Raw genomic sequence first — 13,485 nt, 5'->3', positions numbered from 1 at the left:
AGATAACATATAAAGACCCCATCGTATTCGTATTGATCGAAATTAATCTCGACCCATGGTACCGTGTTGTCAAATGACGTGTTGCGTACATAAAGTACCGTGTTGTCAAATGACGTGTTGCGTACAATCATGAGGTCTTATTAACATAAATATAAATGTTAGTGAAGTTAATAAGAGTTAGATTACAGAAAATATAATTCAGGCAGTATAACCGACCATATATAACTTAAATAACATAAATATAAATGTTAGTGAAGTTAATAAAAGTTAGATTACAGAAATATAATTCAGGCGGTATAACCGACCATATATAACTTAAATAACATAAATATAAATGTTAGTGAAGTTAATAAAAGTTAGATTACAGAAATATAATTCAGGCGGTATAACCGACCATATATAACTTAAATAACATAAATATAAATGTTAGTGAAGTTAATAAAAGTTAGATTACAGAAATATAATTCAGGCGGTATAACCGACCATATATAACTTAAATAACATAAATATAAATGTTAGTGAAGTTAATAAAAGTTAGATAATTTCTTACCTTGATTAGTGACGTGTGCGTGCTTAGATAAACCTTGATTATACGGAGCACTTCGTGCTGATAACGTGTTATATTTCAGTATGCTTATAACTACCTTTAGTGGCCTGGTTCAATATATTCAAATTGAAAGAACCAATAAAAGAGAGATGTGTTGTAGAAGATATAGGAGAGAAAGAGGTTGAAGAGAGGTGTGATGTATTTAATGTATATGTGTGTTTTTGTAACTTACATTATGCACATATATATAGTACAAATTTTACCATCCATATTTGACTAATTACCATCCATATTTAACTACTAAATTTACAACACTTCTGCCTTTTTCAAAAAAGTGTTTTTTATGATGATCATGTATATGTATATGTTGTATATATATAATTTTTATTTTTATTTATTTTTATCATCCTACAAATAAATTCACACACTACTTTAACCTAATTTCTCTACGACACACACACTAAACGCAATTGCAACTCACAGCTCCAATTACTTCAATTTAGAGTCGACCCACACCTTCAAATTCTTTCAATTTCAATCTGTAAAATTTAATTTGAATTCCGTTAAGAAATGGGTAATCGATTTAGTTGCAAAACGAAAGTTAATAATAATGGGTCAAAAAGTAGTAGGCGAATTGGGGGTGGAAATCGATCACAAAAGAAACTGCATACAGATGAAGAATTATTGCATATGCAAGCTTTATCACTTGCAATTCAACATCATCAATCGTCTCAAAGATTTGAAGGTTCAATGTCTCGCCGGATTGGATCCACTAGTTCCCGTCGCCGGAATAACCCTGTTTCTGATCCGACGGTGACTGACCCTAAACAGCAAAAACAGGTTAGTTCACATATAATCTGATTAAAGTTGGTTGCCTTTTGTTTTATTTTTGGTGGGTTTGTTTAGATTAAGTTAAAGTTTGTTGCTTTTTGTTTTATTTTTAGTGCGTTTTTATAGTTTGGCTATTTAATATGATTATCTTGTTGAAAAGGTGGTATCATAAAAGTGTACATGACACTTATGATTTGGTTTAGCTTTCAATGATTCAGTAGCCTAAAAAAGTTTTCTCTAGGTGATAATTATGTGGCTTTTTGAAGGGTTGACTATTTTTTGAAGACCTTTTGATAAAATTTTATGGATTTTTTACTTCGTGATGGTTTTGCATATAAAGAAAGATATAGGATTTAACCTGTGGCTTCCTTTTAATGAAAACTTTGATTTATTTCAAGAGGATTATTTATTTTTTAAGATGATGATGGATTGTGAAGGGATATGGATTGGATATAATTGATCATCTAGGCTTAAGCTGTTGTTATTTTGATTTCGTTGAATTTACAATATTGTTGGTTATATATGTTGCATGTTTGTGATCTGGGAGGAGGTTAAAGCCTCCTATTATAAGTTATTAAGTTGTAAAGTATATAAGTATCATTTGAAAAGGAAATTGTAATTAATTTGTAATTATTTCTCTTAATGACATGATCTTTGCCCTGAGTAATAAAATTTTACCTACAAGCTTGTGAAGTTGTGTGGTTATAAGATATTAGCATTATATTTGCATAATTTTTATATTTTGACGTCACGCACTACAGAGCAAAGATCACGTCTTTACATTATACGACTATTTTGACTTGTAGGCGCATAATCAGATTTTAATGTAAGCAAAAGTTGAGGATTAGTAAAAATGGTATTAAACTGAATATGCAGATTCTACTTTTCGATTATTAGAGTATATAGATATATAGATATAGATAGATAATATGCTCTGGATAATGAGTTTTATACTAGCTGCGTTTCCTCTTAAGTGTCCATTCAAAGCATAATCTCCTGAACCTGTTTTATTACAACTTTACATAACTCTTGCTATTGAAAATCGCATGATCACTTTCAAAAACACATTATAACACCCCGTAAAGTTGATATCTTTACTGTTAATTGGTCAACTTTTATGTTTAGTCACCCGAGATCTTGGAAAATGTTGAGACCAAGAAAATTGTTTTGATACATGGAGAAGGATTTGGAGCATGGTGCTGGTACAAAAGTATTGCTCAGTTAGAGGAATCAGGCATGCTTCCAACAGCCATTGATCTGACTGGATCCGGTATCGATTTGAAGGACACGAATAAAGTCACTACACTGGAGGACTATTCAAAACCACTAATTGATTATTTGGAAAACTTACCAGAAGATGATAAGGTAACAAATGTTTCTACTTTTACATTTACTTTCGTCACAAGATTGATTTTGGGATATAGTAAAGGTAGGAATTATGACCCATTTGACTTATAAATGGTTCTATTGGGTTACATATTTTGTTTAATGAATCAAACGCACAAAATCTAATTTGATATAGGCATATGGTTGAAATGGTTACGCTTTATGCATAAAACCTTGTTAACCCCATTTTGCTAATTATTACGGAGTACTAGAATATTTCGTTAACTTTATTTGACGTGCATGGCAAGAAAGGTACACAACTTTACCAATTATCTCGTTTAGGTACTAACATTACTTTGATTAATTAATGTTACAAAGTCTTTTGACAATGGAAAAAGGGTTGTTAAAAATCAATTTGAAATGAAGGTATTCAAGTTTTTTCTTTTTCCAATGTTTAAAAAGGGAATTTTGGTACTAAACACAAAGCTTCAAAAGCATTTCTAACATCACAAAGCTTTGAAAGGTAGTAGTTTCTTTTATGGTAAAAATTTTAAAAATGTGGGCTCACAACCGTCCAGAAAGCATTTTTTGGTGTCTTGATGCTTTAATGAGTTGGGTACCTTTCTGTGTTATTTACTCTATTTCACACATTGTTTAAATGTTAATGGAGATATAACTTTTGACGAAAAGTGTTTTGGGTCAAGACAGCCCAACTTGAACCCCTATTGACCTGTTGCGCCAACCCGTTTGACTTACAGTTCCCCATTTCCAACATGTTCATTCATTTGTGAACTTATGTAGGTAATCTTAGTAGGACATAGCATTGGAGGTGCTTGTGTTTCGTATGCGTTGGAGCATTTTCAACAAAAGATTTCCAAAGCAATCTTTTTATGTGGTACTATGGTAGCTGATGGTCAAAAGCCATTTGATGTGTTTGCTGACCAGGTACGTGTTTTATGCACATAATACATGATAGAAGTGACAATTTATAATTATTTATTTATGGACGGTTCAGTTAGGATAATTAAGTAATACTAGTGAAATGACCCGTGGAAACACGGGTTTGTTTAAACGAAACAGTTTAATGATATGTTTTAGGTATTAAGTGAATGTAAATGTTAAAGTCATTTAGTTTATTGCCCCGTGGAACCACGGATTTCGACTAAGAAACTTGTCGTTGATTTTACAAACATAAAGTTTGCTCAAATTTGAATATTTATATTTATATTTTTAATAATAATAATAATTATTAATAATAATAAATGCCTTTTAAATTTTTTTAGAAAAATAAAATTACAATTTAGGAGAGATTAATATTTCCGTTTATAAAAGATTTTGTATTATTTTTTTAATTAAATTAATATATAATTATGACATCATCATTATGAAAAGTAAAGGATAATTTAGCTTATGATGATGTCATCATTTTAGAGGTTTATTAGACTATATAGATATAGATGCTTTACATGACAGTGGTCGACAGTTGTCCAACCTAACCATGTTATTTAAAGTTGGATTAATTTCCGAGTTAAGATAATATTTGTATTATAGTTGACATTGTAAATATTTTAAACGAGTATGTGTTAGGTCAAACAAGCCCCAAATGACCTGTTTTGAATTAGTCCCAAAATGGCCTGTTTTGACATGAACTCATTTTGACTTGTTACCCCAGTTGGGATCTTCAGAACTGTTTATGAAGGAATCCAAGTTCTTAATACACGGAAATGGAAAAGACAATCCTGCAACTGGATTCATGTTCGAGAAGCAACAAATGCGTGGATTATATTTCAATCAGTCTCCTGCAAAGGTAATTTCTGTTTTATATAAATTTATTGAATTCAAAACATTCGACTCCTTAGGGATCAACCATAACCCAAGTTGACCCATTGAAAGTTATGGGTCGAGATAGGCGCCTTCAACGATTATCATTATATTAAGTATTGACTTTTTTACATGTCACATGTGGTGGACTTATTGCAGGATATTGCTCTAGCTATGGTTTCAATGAGACCCATCCCACTGGGGCCCATAATGCAAAACCTATCACTATCCAAAGAAAAATACGGGAAGGGGCGTAGGTTCTACATTCAAACACTCGAGGATCACTTCCTCTCACCAGACATTCAAGAAAAACTCGTGAGAGAAAATTCGCCAGAAGGTGTTTTTAAGATCAAAGGTAGTGATCATTGCCCATTCTTCTCTAAGCCGCAGTCGCTGCACAAAATTTTGCTTGAGATCGCTCAAATCGCATAGCAAGATGAAACCCTTTGAGTTGATATGTACAACGGTTGGTAATGATAGTTATCGAGATATTTTATTGTTATATTATTTATTATTTATATATTTGTAACTTTATTAAACTGAAATGTTTAGAGAGGACAAGTGTTCATTTGTTCATAGTTGGTGGTTATAATGAACATTGGTATATCATCGTCTTTCATTTTTCATGTGTACGAGGTTTTCGAATAATTAAATTCCAAAGATTTGTTTTAAGAATATTATATATGTACCTTAAGAATAAGTTCAGTTTAAAAGACAAAATTAATAGAATGTATCCGCTTTAAAGAATGCACACACTTTATTTGTTACATCTAACAAATTATACTTGTATCATTTAAACATGTGGTTTTACTGTTCACGTGTTTATTTTATTACTTAGGGTTATTTTCGTCTTTTAGCACCCTGGATCTATCAGATATTTAATATCCGGAAGCCTCTATACCGTTAGGGTTTTTGCGATGTGTTCACCTATGGCGATCGTTGCCATTTTTGACGATTTTTATGATAATTGGACTCTAATTTATCGTATTATAGAGCGTGTATGGTATGGTTTACGATCCAAGAGTTACAACGCACGGGCTCTTATATCAGGTCCTATTTATTTTCGTGAATCTATGTGTTATGTCTAAAACAAAGTTTAAGTTATCCAACTCTTGGTGATGTGTTTTGTTTTAAAATAAAAATAAATAAAAATACTTAACTAATTCACCTACAAAAGTACTCGTGACACTTTCCGTATAATATCGTTAATTGATATATCATTTTCAGATTCAAGATTGTTTGCGGAAGAGTCCCCGTGCAACGCACGGGCTCTTAAATCTAGTATTATATATGTACCTTAAGAATAAGTTCAGTTTAAAAGACAAAATTAATAGAATGTATCCGCTTTAAAGAATGCACACACTTTATTTGTTACATCTAACAAATTATACTTGTATCATTTAAACATGTGGTTTTACTGTTCACGTGTTTATTTTATTACTTAGGGTTATTTTCGTCTTTTAGCACCCTGGATCTATCAGATATTTAATATCCGGAAGCCTCTGTACCGTTAGGGTTTTTGCGATGTGTTCACCTATGGCGATCGTTGCCATTTTTGACGATTTTTATGATAATTGGACTCTAATTTATCGTATTATTTTTTCAAAAGAATTGAAATCCAAATATTTCCATTTGCTATTTTATGTTTCAAAGTAGAAGTTGATGACAAAGATCTAAAATGAGTGTGTCTAGTTATATAAATATAGATATAGATATTAAGGATTATTTTAAAAGGTAAATACATATTTAATAGAATATTTTTAACGACATTTAGAGCTTTCGTTAATGTGCATTAACATACTATATATAGTGGTTAATATTGACTTTATATTGACGGTTATTAAATTTTATAAGTTTTTGTTTTACATATAAAAGACAACCCCTAGTTAATTTTTTTCTTTGTAAATAGGTGTAATTTCAAAATTAATAAACAAATAATATGTTGAATTCATTTATTTAATTTTTAATTTTAATAACACATTACATCTCAAAGTTTTGGTGTATTGATGGAGACCTCACTCTACAAAATATTTCTTTTAAAATTACATGGTCATTTTGTTGGCCTCAAAGGGTCTCGAATGTCTTGCCCATGAGCCTCGTCAGAGGGAGTTTTATCACACACGATGTCTAGTGAGGTTTCCTCTTGAGTGTATTAGTTTGTCTCAGGAAATGATCAGGTGTGTAAGTTCCGAATTCGCGTTCAGACCCTTATCAATGACTCTAACCGCCGTTAAAAAAAATTTATTCACAGAAATCAAAATGCATTGGTTTAGAAAAAAAAAACTTTCGGACAATCATAAGCTAACGACCCGTTAGTAATTCAAATAAACACAATCGAATAGGCCCAATAGTATATCAGAAAGGCCCAACTCTTTAGGGGATCCATAAACTTCACAATTTGCATACACCTACTATATAAATCAAAGCAATTAGGGTTTTTCATATCCTTACAGCCAGAAGCCTCATCTTACTGCCGGAATAAGCAATCGTCATCTTAGGGTTTGCATTTTTTTCGTTAATCCATCTCTTATTATACGAATCATATATCATGTATAATAAAACAGTATAGCTTGTTATTTGTTGCTCAATCCTTAGCCAAATCTTTTATTCTTTCATGTTTTTTTGTGGCTAGTGAATGATATTCATTTTGGTTGTTGAAGTTGTTTTTTATTGAATAATGTTTGAGGTATTTGATCAGCAAGTGTTTAACCTGATAAGATTTTAAATACAGACATGCAGTTTTATTTAAATTGTTTGTTTCATCGTTGGTAGATATCAAATATTTATTGTAAGCGGAGATGTGTATATTGATGAATATTTTTGTTCTATTACAACATTTTCAATCAAATTATGTTACCTGATACTTCAGAATTCTGATTTATTTTGTTTGAAATTTGGGTGCTATTGAGCGTTCTAAGTTCTTACAGTAATGAATATTGTTGCCTGTCAGTTATGTTGGTTATCTAGTTTGTGTGCAGCTATTGGCATCTTATATATGTTTTTTGTATTCGTCTTGTAGTTTTAGCCGGTTGTTAAAAAAACTTGTCAAGATGCAGAATGAAGAGGGTCAGAATATGGATCTTTACATCCCAAGAAAGTGGTATGTTAAGAATTTGTAGTTTGATCACCTAGCCTTTTAAGAAATACACGATATTAAATGATTATAAATTTCCATATATTCATTGTTTTTGCAGCTCTGCAACCAACAGGTTAATTACCTCGAAGGATCATGCTTCGGTCCAAGTTAACGTTGGACATTTAGATGAATCTGGTCGCTATGTTGGTCAATTCTCTACCTTTGCCCTCTGTGGTTTTGTCCGTGCCCAGGTTAGTATTGTATTTTTATTGCTACATTTAGCAATTACTCATTTTCTCTGTGGATTTTGCAAAACTCTGGAGTACTAAAAAAGTATTCTAAACCTAATTAAAACTCGGTCAAACATGGTCAAAACTCATTATTAGTTGGAATATAATCAAAGTTGTCTATAAAATTCCCAACCTTGATATTTTTTATTTGATTTTAGTAACAGTCTAACACGATACTGTTATATTAAGTAACACAATATCATGCAATATCTAAGTGTTGTAAAACTTTGTGTTTTGTTATAGTAGTTTTCTTACGATAAGATGCAACCTGTCATGACTCAATTTAAGTTAATTGGGCTAAATTTGCCCACTTCTAACATTTACTGTTTGTACATTTTTTTCCTTGATTTTATTAAATATATTTATTTATACTAATGATTTGTTTTATTGCAGGGAGATGCTGACAGTGCTCTTGATAGGCTGTGGCAGAAGAAGAAAGTTGAAGCTCACCAGTAGTAAGTTTGTCAATTCGTGCTTAACTCATGGCTTATTTGAACCTAAGACAATGTTAAGTTCATGGAGTGAAATTTTCATGCTTTTTATTAGACTTGGTTTGATGTTGAATTTAATGTGAACTGTAAGCTGGATGTTTTATATGCAATGTATCGACCATATTCTGATAGTTCTTAAAGCTTCCTTTTTTTTTTTTCTTCCTTCTTTTAACTAATTGAAGCTAGACCAAAATATTTGTCCTCTTTGTGAGATACTGAGATGACTCTAACCAACTAGGGCACCTAGTCTTGAAGTTAGGAGTACTCCCTATTTGTTTGTTAAAGGCACTGGTGAAGTCCATTTTGAACTACGGATCTTTATACGTTATATATTCACGGGTCCGCCAAATTCATCAGCCAAAGTGTGATTTTTTGTGGGTATTATATAGTGAATGATAGGTGGTGTATAAAAGATTAGTGAAAACAAGTGATTGTTGTGACGTTGATGTGATGGAGGGAAGTTAACGCTCGAGTATAAGTGTTCTGATGTGAAATTTCTAATGTTGCTATTTATACTCATAATTATGTTGAATCATAATCGTATGAACTTTAAGTTGGTTGATTTATAAGCAACTAAGCAAGGTTATGAACATAATGTGATATTTGATTGTATTTTTATTTTGTTCTTCTAGTAAAGAAAAAGATATGAGTCACGCGTATGTCAAGTCAAACTTTCAAGTAAACTAGGCTAGACCAAGACATTAGGCGAAATCATTGCCTTTTGTGAGAAGACGAGGGTGCCTTAGTGAGATCATCTTCAAATCTGGAGTAGCATATTATGCGAACCTATATTTGCAATCATCTTGTTTTTAACTTCGTTTCACGAAAATTAAGTAATTTCATATTAACACGATTGATACATGATTGATTAATTTCAAACACAAATTTTTTAATTTTTTTTGTGTGACTGATTACGATATGAAATTAAAAAAATGCCTAACCTTTTGACATCATATTCTTTCTAAATTATAATTAATTAACAAGTGCTTAAACGTGTTTTAGAATATGTATACAAGTCAACGCCTAATTTCATTTTGAATTTCTTGATTCCATTGACTTGTGCCATAGATCCTGCTGTCACCACCGTTGATTTTTTTTGACCCGTCATGCAGATTCTATACAGCTAATCCAACCTGCACCAGATGACTCATGATAAGTCATTTAACTTTTCATGCATTTTTCTAAAAGGTAGACTTCAAGTGATCATAATACGAAATTGCTCTAGATTAAACAAGGGGTAAAATTAAATTACGGCTTGAATATTTTTTTCCCTTCTAAATAAACATTCACCCAATCGCGTCATCTGCTCTTTATTTTGTTTTTTCTATTTTTTTTTTATTTTTTTTACCGTTAGGTTGTTTATACATTTATTTTGTATCTATTGTTCTTTCAAATAACTCGAACAGAAAAAAAAAAAAAAAAAAAAAACTTTATAACTTATTAAAAAAGTTATAAGTAAATTGAAAAATTATCAACATCTTCAAGTTGTAATTTTCTGAAGAACCTTTCTTGAAATAGAAATTCTATGATTTTTTATTTCCTAAAACTTTTTATTTAAGAAATGAGAAGTATATTCTTTACATTTTAAATAGGATTCCTAAACGGCTAAACGTAATAAAGGTTTTTTAAATCAAGTTATGCGGGTGTAATTTGTTTTTTATTCAGATGTAGACAATTAACTAGATTACTTTTTTTGAGAACCACAATTTTGGCTATTAATTCTCTCATTTGTCATCCATACATTTGTTAGGATGAAACTCCTCGCATCCATCGTGCAAAGTCTACCCGAAATGTTTTAAGTTAACTGCTTGGCCCGCACAAAATGAATGATACCAGAGACAGAACCTTGAAGAAAACTCCCCAGGATTTGAACATGCACCTATTTTTTTTCAAGGATACGGATCCAGGATGAACTGAGGCTTTTTACCACTCAACCAATATTTCGGTGGTACTTAGATTACTTAACTAGATTATTTTGTGACTATATCTTACGTATCTTAATGCGTGGGTGGTTTGGTTTGGTCCTCCTAAATGATCCCAAACTGATGTCTAAAAAAAATCTTACATATTTTCTAACACATCAAAATGTGTAATTGTATATTTGTAATGTTTGAACTCGAGAACTCTTAAGAGGATCTCATGACGCAAACTAATATACGATCTTAATTGTGATGGTTATTTAACTCGTTTTCTGGATTTGCTTAATACAAGATTACAACCGCTGAAAAATGATGTTTCATACCAATATGCGCAAACATAATAGAGAAGATATTGAATCAAAAAGTTAATTGATAGCTATTTGACTCTTAGACGAGTTTTGTTTCTTTTCATTCTCGAAATTAATATCTCTATCACCAAGAAAACGTCATGCTCGAAGAAAAAAAATCATACTAACATCATGCAACGCTGCTTGTTGATTAATCAACGATTCAATACATACATCTTAATCATCAAAATGAACTCATAACAAATTAAATAATATTTAAAAATAAAATAAAATGGTTATATCAACAATGTATGAACATAAGCTACAATCTATCTATCAAATGAAAGTTAGCTCGAAGAGCCATTCGAGCTATGACCGAAAGACGGGATCGTCAAACAATCCGATAACGCCCTTTCCAAGCATATAACGAGTTCACTCATTGTTGGTCGATCTTTACCTAGCAATGTCACACAATCGGCAGCTAAGTATCCAACATTCTTCACTGCCTCGATTTCAAAAGCGGTCGGGGGAGGAACTTTTCGGTCTAAAATCCGGTATATAACATCATTTTCGATGTATGGCACAACCGAATCCACCACATTCCTTCTCTCGCCCGTCTCGTTCTTTTGAATTGCTCGGTGCCCCGATAATAATTCTAGTAACATAACTCCAAAACTATAAACATCACTCTTTGCTGTTAACTGTCCGTACTTATAGTACTCTGGGTCCATGTAACCAACCGTGCCCGCAGCACCTAACGAAAGGTGTGACCCATTGTCCGGTGGGCCCAATAACGATAGCCCGAAATCTGATACTTTTCCTGTCCATTCACCATCAAGCAATATGTTTGATGACTTAATGTCGCGATGAATAATTGGTGGATCAGCATATACATGAAGGTACTCAAGCCCTCTAGCCGCGTCAAGCGCCACCTTAATTCGTGCGGGCCACGACATTATATGCGAGCTAAACACATTGTGTAGGTGGTCATGAAGGCTACCATTTTCCATAAACTCATACACTAAAACAAGTTCATTGTTTTCTTCACAGTAGCCTAATAACTGAACCAAATTTTTGTGATTAACACGCGAAAGAAACTCGAGCTCGCTTAAAAACGCGTTGTTTGTATCTTCTTGGCGTTTGTTTGTTCCAGCCCGGCCCGATGGGGAGCTCGTTATCTCAGCCCGTTTAATCGCCACTTTTCGACCATTGGTTAATAAACCATGGTAAACTGAACCGAAACTTCCTACCCCTATTCGACGTTCATCGGAGAAATTATCAGTCGCGTCAATAATCGTCTGTAAATCGAATTCTTCCAAATGATTCCCAGTTCCCATACTGATCAAATGGCTTAGTTTCTTTACAAGTATACGATTCGAAGCTCGAATTCCAGAAGCGAATTGGATGCTTTCCATCGGTCCCGAATCATGAACTCGGCTACCTTCAACCGATTTACAGAATCTTAAAAATAAATACACGAAAATGAAAACGAATGATAAGCAACCCACGGACCCCACCACTGCGAATGCCACCATTTTGCCACTCCAACCACCATTCCGTGTTGCCGGAGACGGCGGCGGTGGAACTAATTCCGGTGGAGCTTGAGTATAAACACAAGGCCTACAAATCATCAAATCCCCATCACAAAATGTTGCATAATTTACAATTGTACCACACTCACAACTAGTAGTACATAAACCTGGCACAACATTAGCAAAAACACTCGAATTCGAATTAAAAAACTCATTCCCCCAACAATAAATCGAATAATTCGACGTTGTGATTCCACAAAAAACATCGCGATTCACTTGCAATCCCTCAAAATAAACCTGCTCTAAATTACGTGGCAAACCAAACCCACTTTCACCCCAACAAAACACTGTTCCGTTAATCCTAATCACGCAATATCGATTATCTCCAATCGCAACCGATTTAAACACACCACTCGGTTTCGACGTCATCACGTCTCCCCAACACTCCAAACCACCATTCGCATTAATCGCGCAAACTCGATTATAACCTGCGGATACTACACTATAGTTCCCATTTTGTGACCCATTCATAATATTAAAATTATTACATTTAATTCGTCCAAATTCGGACAACCCACAAACAAAATTTTGTCCAATCGCAACGCTAGAATTAAACTGAGATTGATTAAGTATCGAATTATGGTTAAATTCATCCCATTGCCAACACAAAAGCTGATTAGTAACAGTAACGATCCCACAAACACGTTGATCGTCCGAATCGATGTCTTTAAGAGGCGAACCGAGGTAAATTCGCTTGTAAACCGGACTTCCGTTAGCCAAAAACCGCCAACAAACAAGAAACGTTTTAGATGATGAATTGAAAGGCGAGCTTAATGCACATAAAAAGTTGGTCCCACCAACGATTCCAACGTACGGAAACCGAGTTGAGGGGAGTGATTGATCAAACGGTGTCGTGCAATTGAGGTTGTTGGTTTGAGAGTTGGTTAATGCACAGATGAGTGTTTGGTTTGAGCTGGTTATGTGGGTAATTGATACAGTTGAAAGTGTGGATATTGAAGATGGAATTATGAGTAAGAAGAAGAGGAGAAAGATTAAGGAATGAGTCATGGAAATGGTGGTTTCATGGTGGTGTTAATTACTGTAATTGTTAGTGTGTGTGTGTGTGTGTGTGTGTGTGTGTGTGTGTGTGTGTGTGTGTGAGATTTGTGTGTGTATAGATGTTTATGTGTGTATTAAGAGTATTTATGTAAACGCGGTTTGTGGAAAGAAAAAGAAAGGGACGAGTGAAAACGAGTGCCTGACTAATTCATCATGGAGTTGAAGAAAAGTTAAGGTTTTTTTTTTTTTTTTTTTTTTTTTTTTGGGTACCACTTTGATTTAATCATAGAAAATACATTAGGTACA

General features: G+C 33.0%; 3 protein-coding genes across 3 annotated transcripts; 2 read left to right on the top strand and 1 right to left on the bottom strand.

Moving 5' to 3' along the window:
- The first annotated feature begins 969 nt into the window (after positions 1–969).
- On the top strand, positions 970–5,177 carry LOC139840243 (putative methylesterase 12, chloroplastic). The gene is made up of 5 exons (XM_071830490.1): positions 970–1,387; positions 2,504–2,743; positions 3,506–3,649; positions 4,377–4,511; positions 4,685–5,177. Exons 1-5 carry the CDS (start codon positions 1,118–1,120, stop codon positions 4,955–4,957), a joined length of 1,062 nt encoding a protein of 353 aa, XP_071686591.1. The 5' UTR covers positions 970–1,117; the 3' UTR covers positions 4,958–5,177.
- Positions 5,178–6,955: 1,778 nt separating this feature from the next.
- Positions 6,956–8,513, top strand: LOC139843666 (small ribosomal subunit protein eS21y-like). The gene is made up of 4 exons (XM_071833787.1): positions 6,956–7,024; positions 7,545–7,625; positions 7,720–7,852; positions 8,285–8,513. The coding sequence occupies exons 2-4, from the start codon at positions 7,576–7,578 to the stop codon at positions 8,345–8,347; spliced, it is 246 nt and encodes an 81-aa protein (XP_071689888.1). The 5' UTR covers positions 6,956–7,024; positions 7,545–7,575; the 3' UTR covers positions 8,348–8,513.
- Positions 8,514–10,845: 2,332 nt separating this feature from the next.
- LOC139840054 (serine/threonine-protein kinase-like protein CCR4) lies at positions 10,846–13,262 on the bottom strand. The gene has a single exon (XM_071830279.1). It carries the CDS (start codon positions 13,186–13,188, stop codon positions 10,936–10,938), a length of 2,253 nt encoding a protein of 750 aa, XP_071686380.1. The 5' UTR covers positions 13,189–13,262; the 3' UTR covers positions 10,846–10,935.
- Between the last annotated feature and the right edge of the window lie 223 nt (positions 13,263–13,485).

This window comes from Rutidosis leptorrhynchoides, chromosome 4, assembly GCF_046630445.1.
Source record: "Rutidosis leptorrhynchoides isolate AG116_Rl617_1_P2 chromosome 4, CSIRO_AGI_Rlap_v1, whole genome shotgun sequence".
Classification (NCBI taxonomy): Eukaryota; Viridiplantae; Streptophyta; class Magnoliopsida; order Asterales; family Asteraceae; genus Rutidosis; species Rutidosis leptorrhynchoides.
This window is presented reverse-complemented; position numbering and strand designations above follow the sequence as displayed.

Excerpts from the sequence above, each read along its gene's own strand:
- LOC139840243 (XM_071830490.1), top strand. The coding sequence starts at position 1,118 with ATGGGTAATCGATTTAGTTGCAAAACGAAAGTTAATAATAATGGGTCA. Across the intron at positions 1,388-2,503 it reads ACCCTAAACAGCAAAAACAG|TCACCCGAGATCTTGGAAAA; the intron begins GTTAGTTCACAT and ends TTTTATGTTTAG. Across the intron at positions 4,512-4,684 it reads TCAATCAGTCTCCTGCAAAG|GATATTGCTCTAGCTATGGT; the intron begins GTAATTTCTGTT and ends GACTTATTGCAG.
- LOC139843666 (XM_071833787.1), top strand. The coding sequence starts at position 7,576 with ATGCAGAATGAAGAGGGTCAGAATATGGATCTTTACATCCCAAGAAAG. Across the intron at positions 7,626-7,719 it reads CTTTACATCCCAAGAAAGTG|CTCTGCAACCAACAGGTTAA; the intron begins GTATGTTAAGAA and ends TTGTTTTTGCAG. Across the intron at positions 7,853-8,284 it reads GTGGTTTTGTCCGTGCCCAG|GGAGATGCTGACAGTGCTCT; the intron begins GTTAGTATTGTA and ends GTTTTATTGCAG.
- LOC139840054 (XM_071830279.1), bottom strand. The coding sequence starts at position 13,188 with ATGACTCATTCCTTAATCTTTCTCCTCTTCTTCTTACTCATAATTCCA.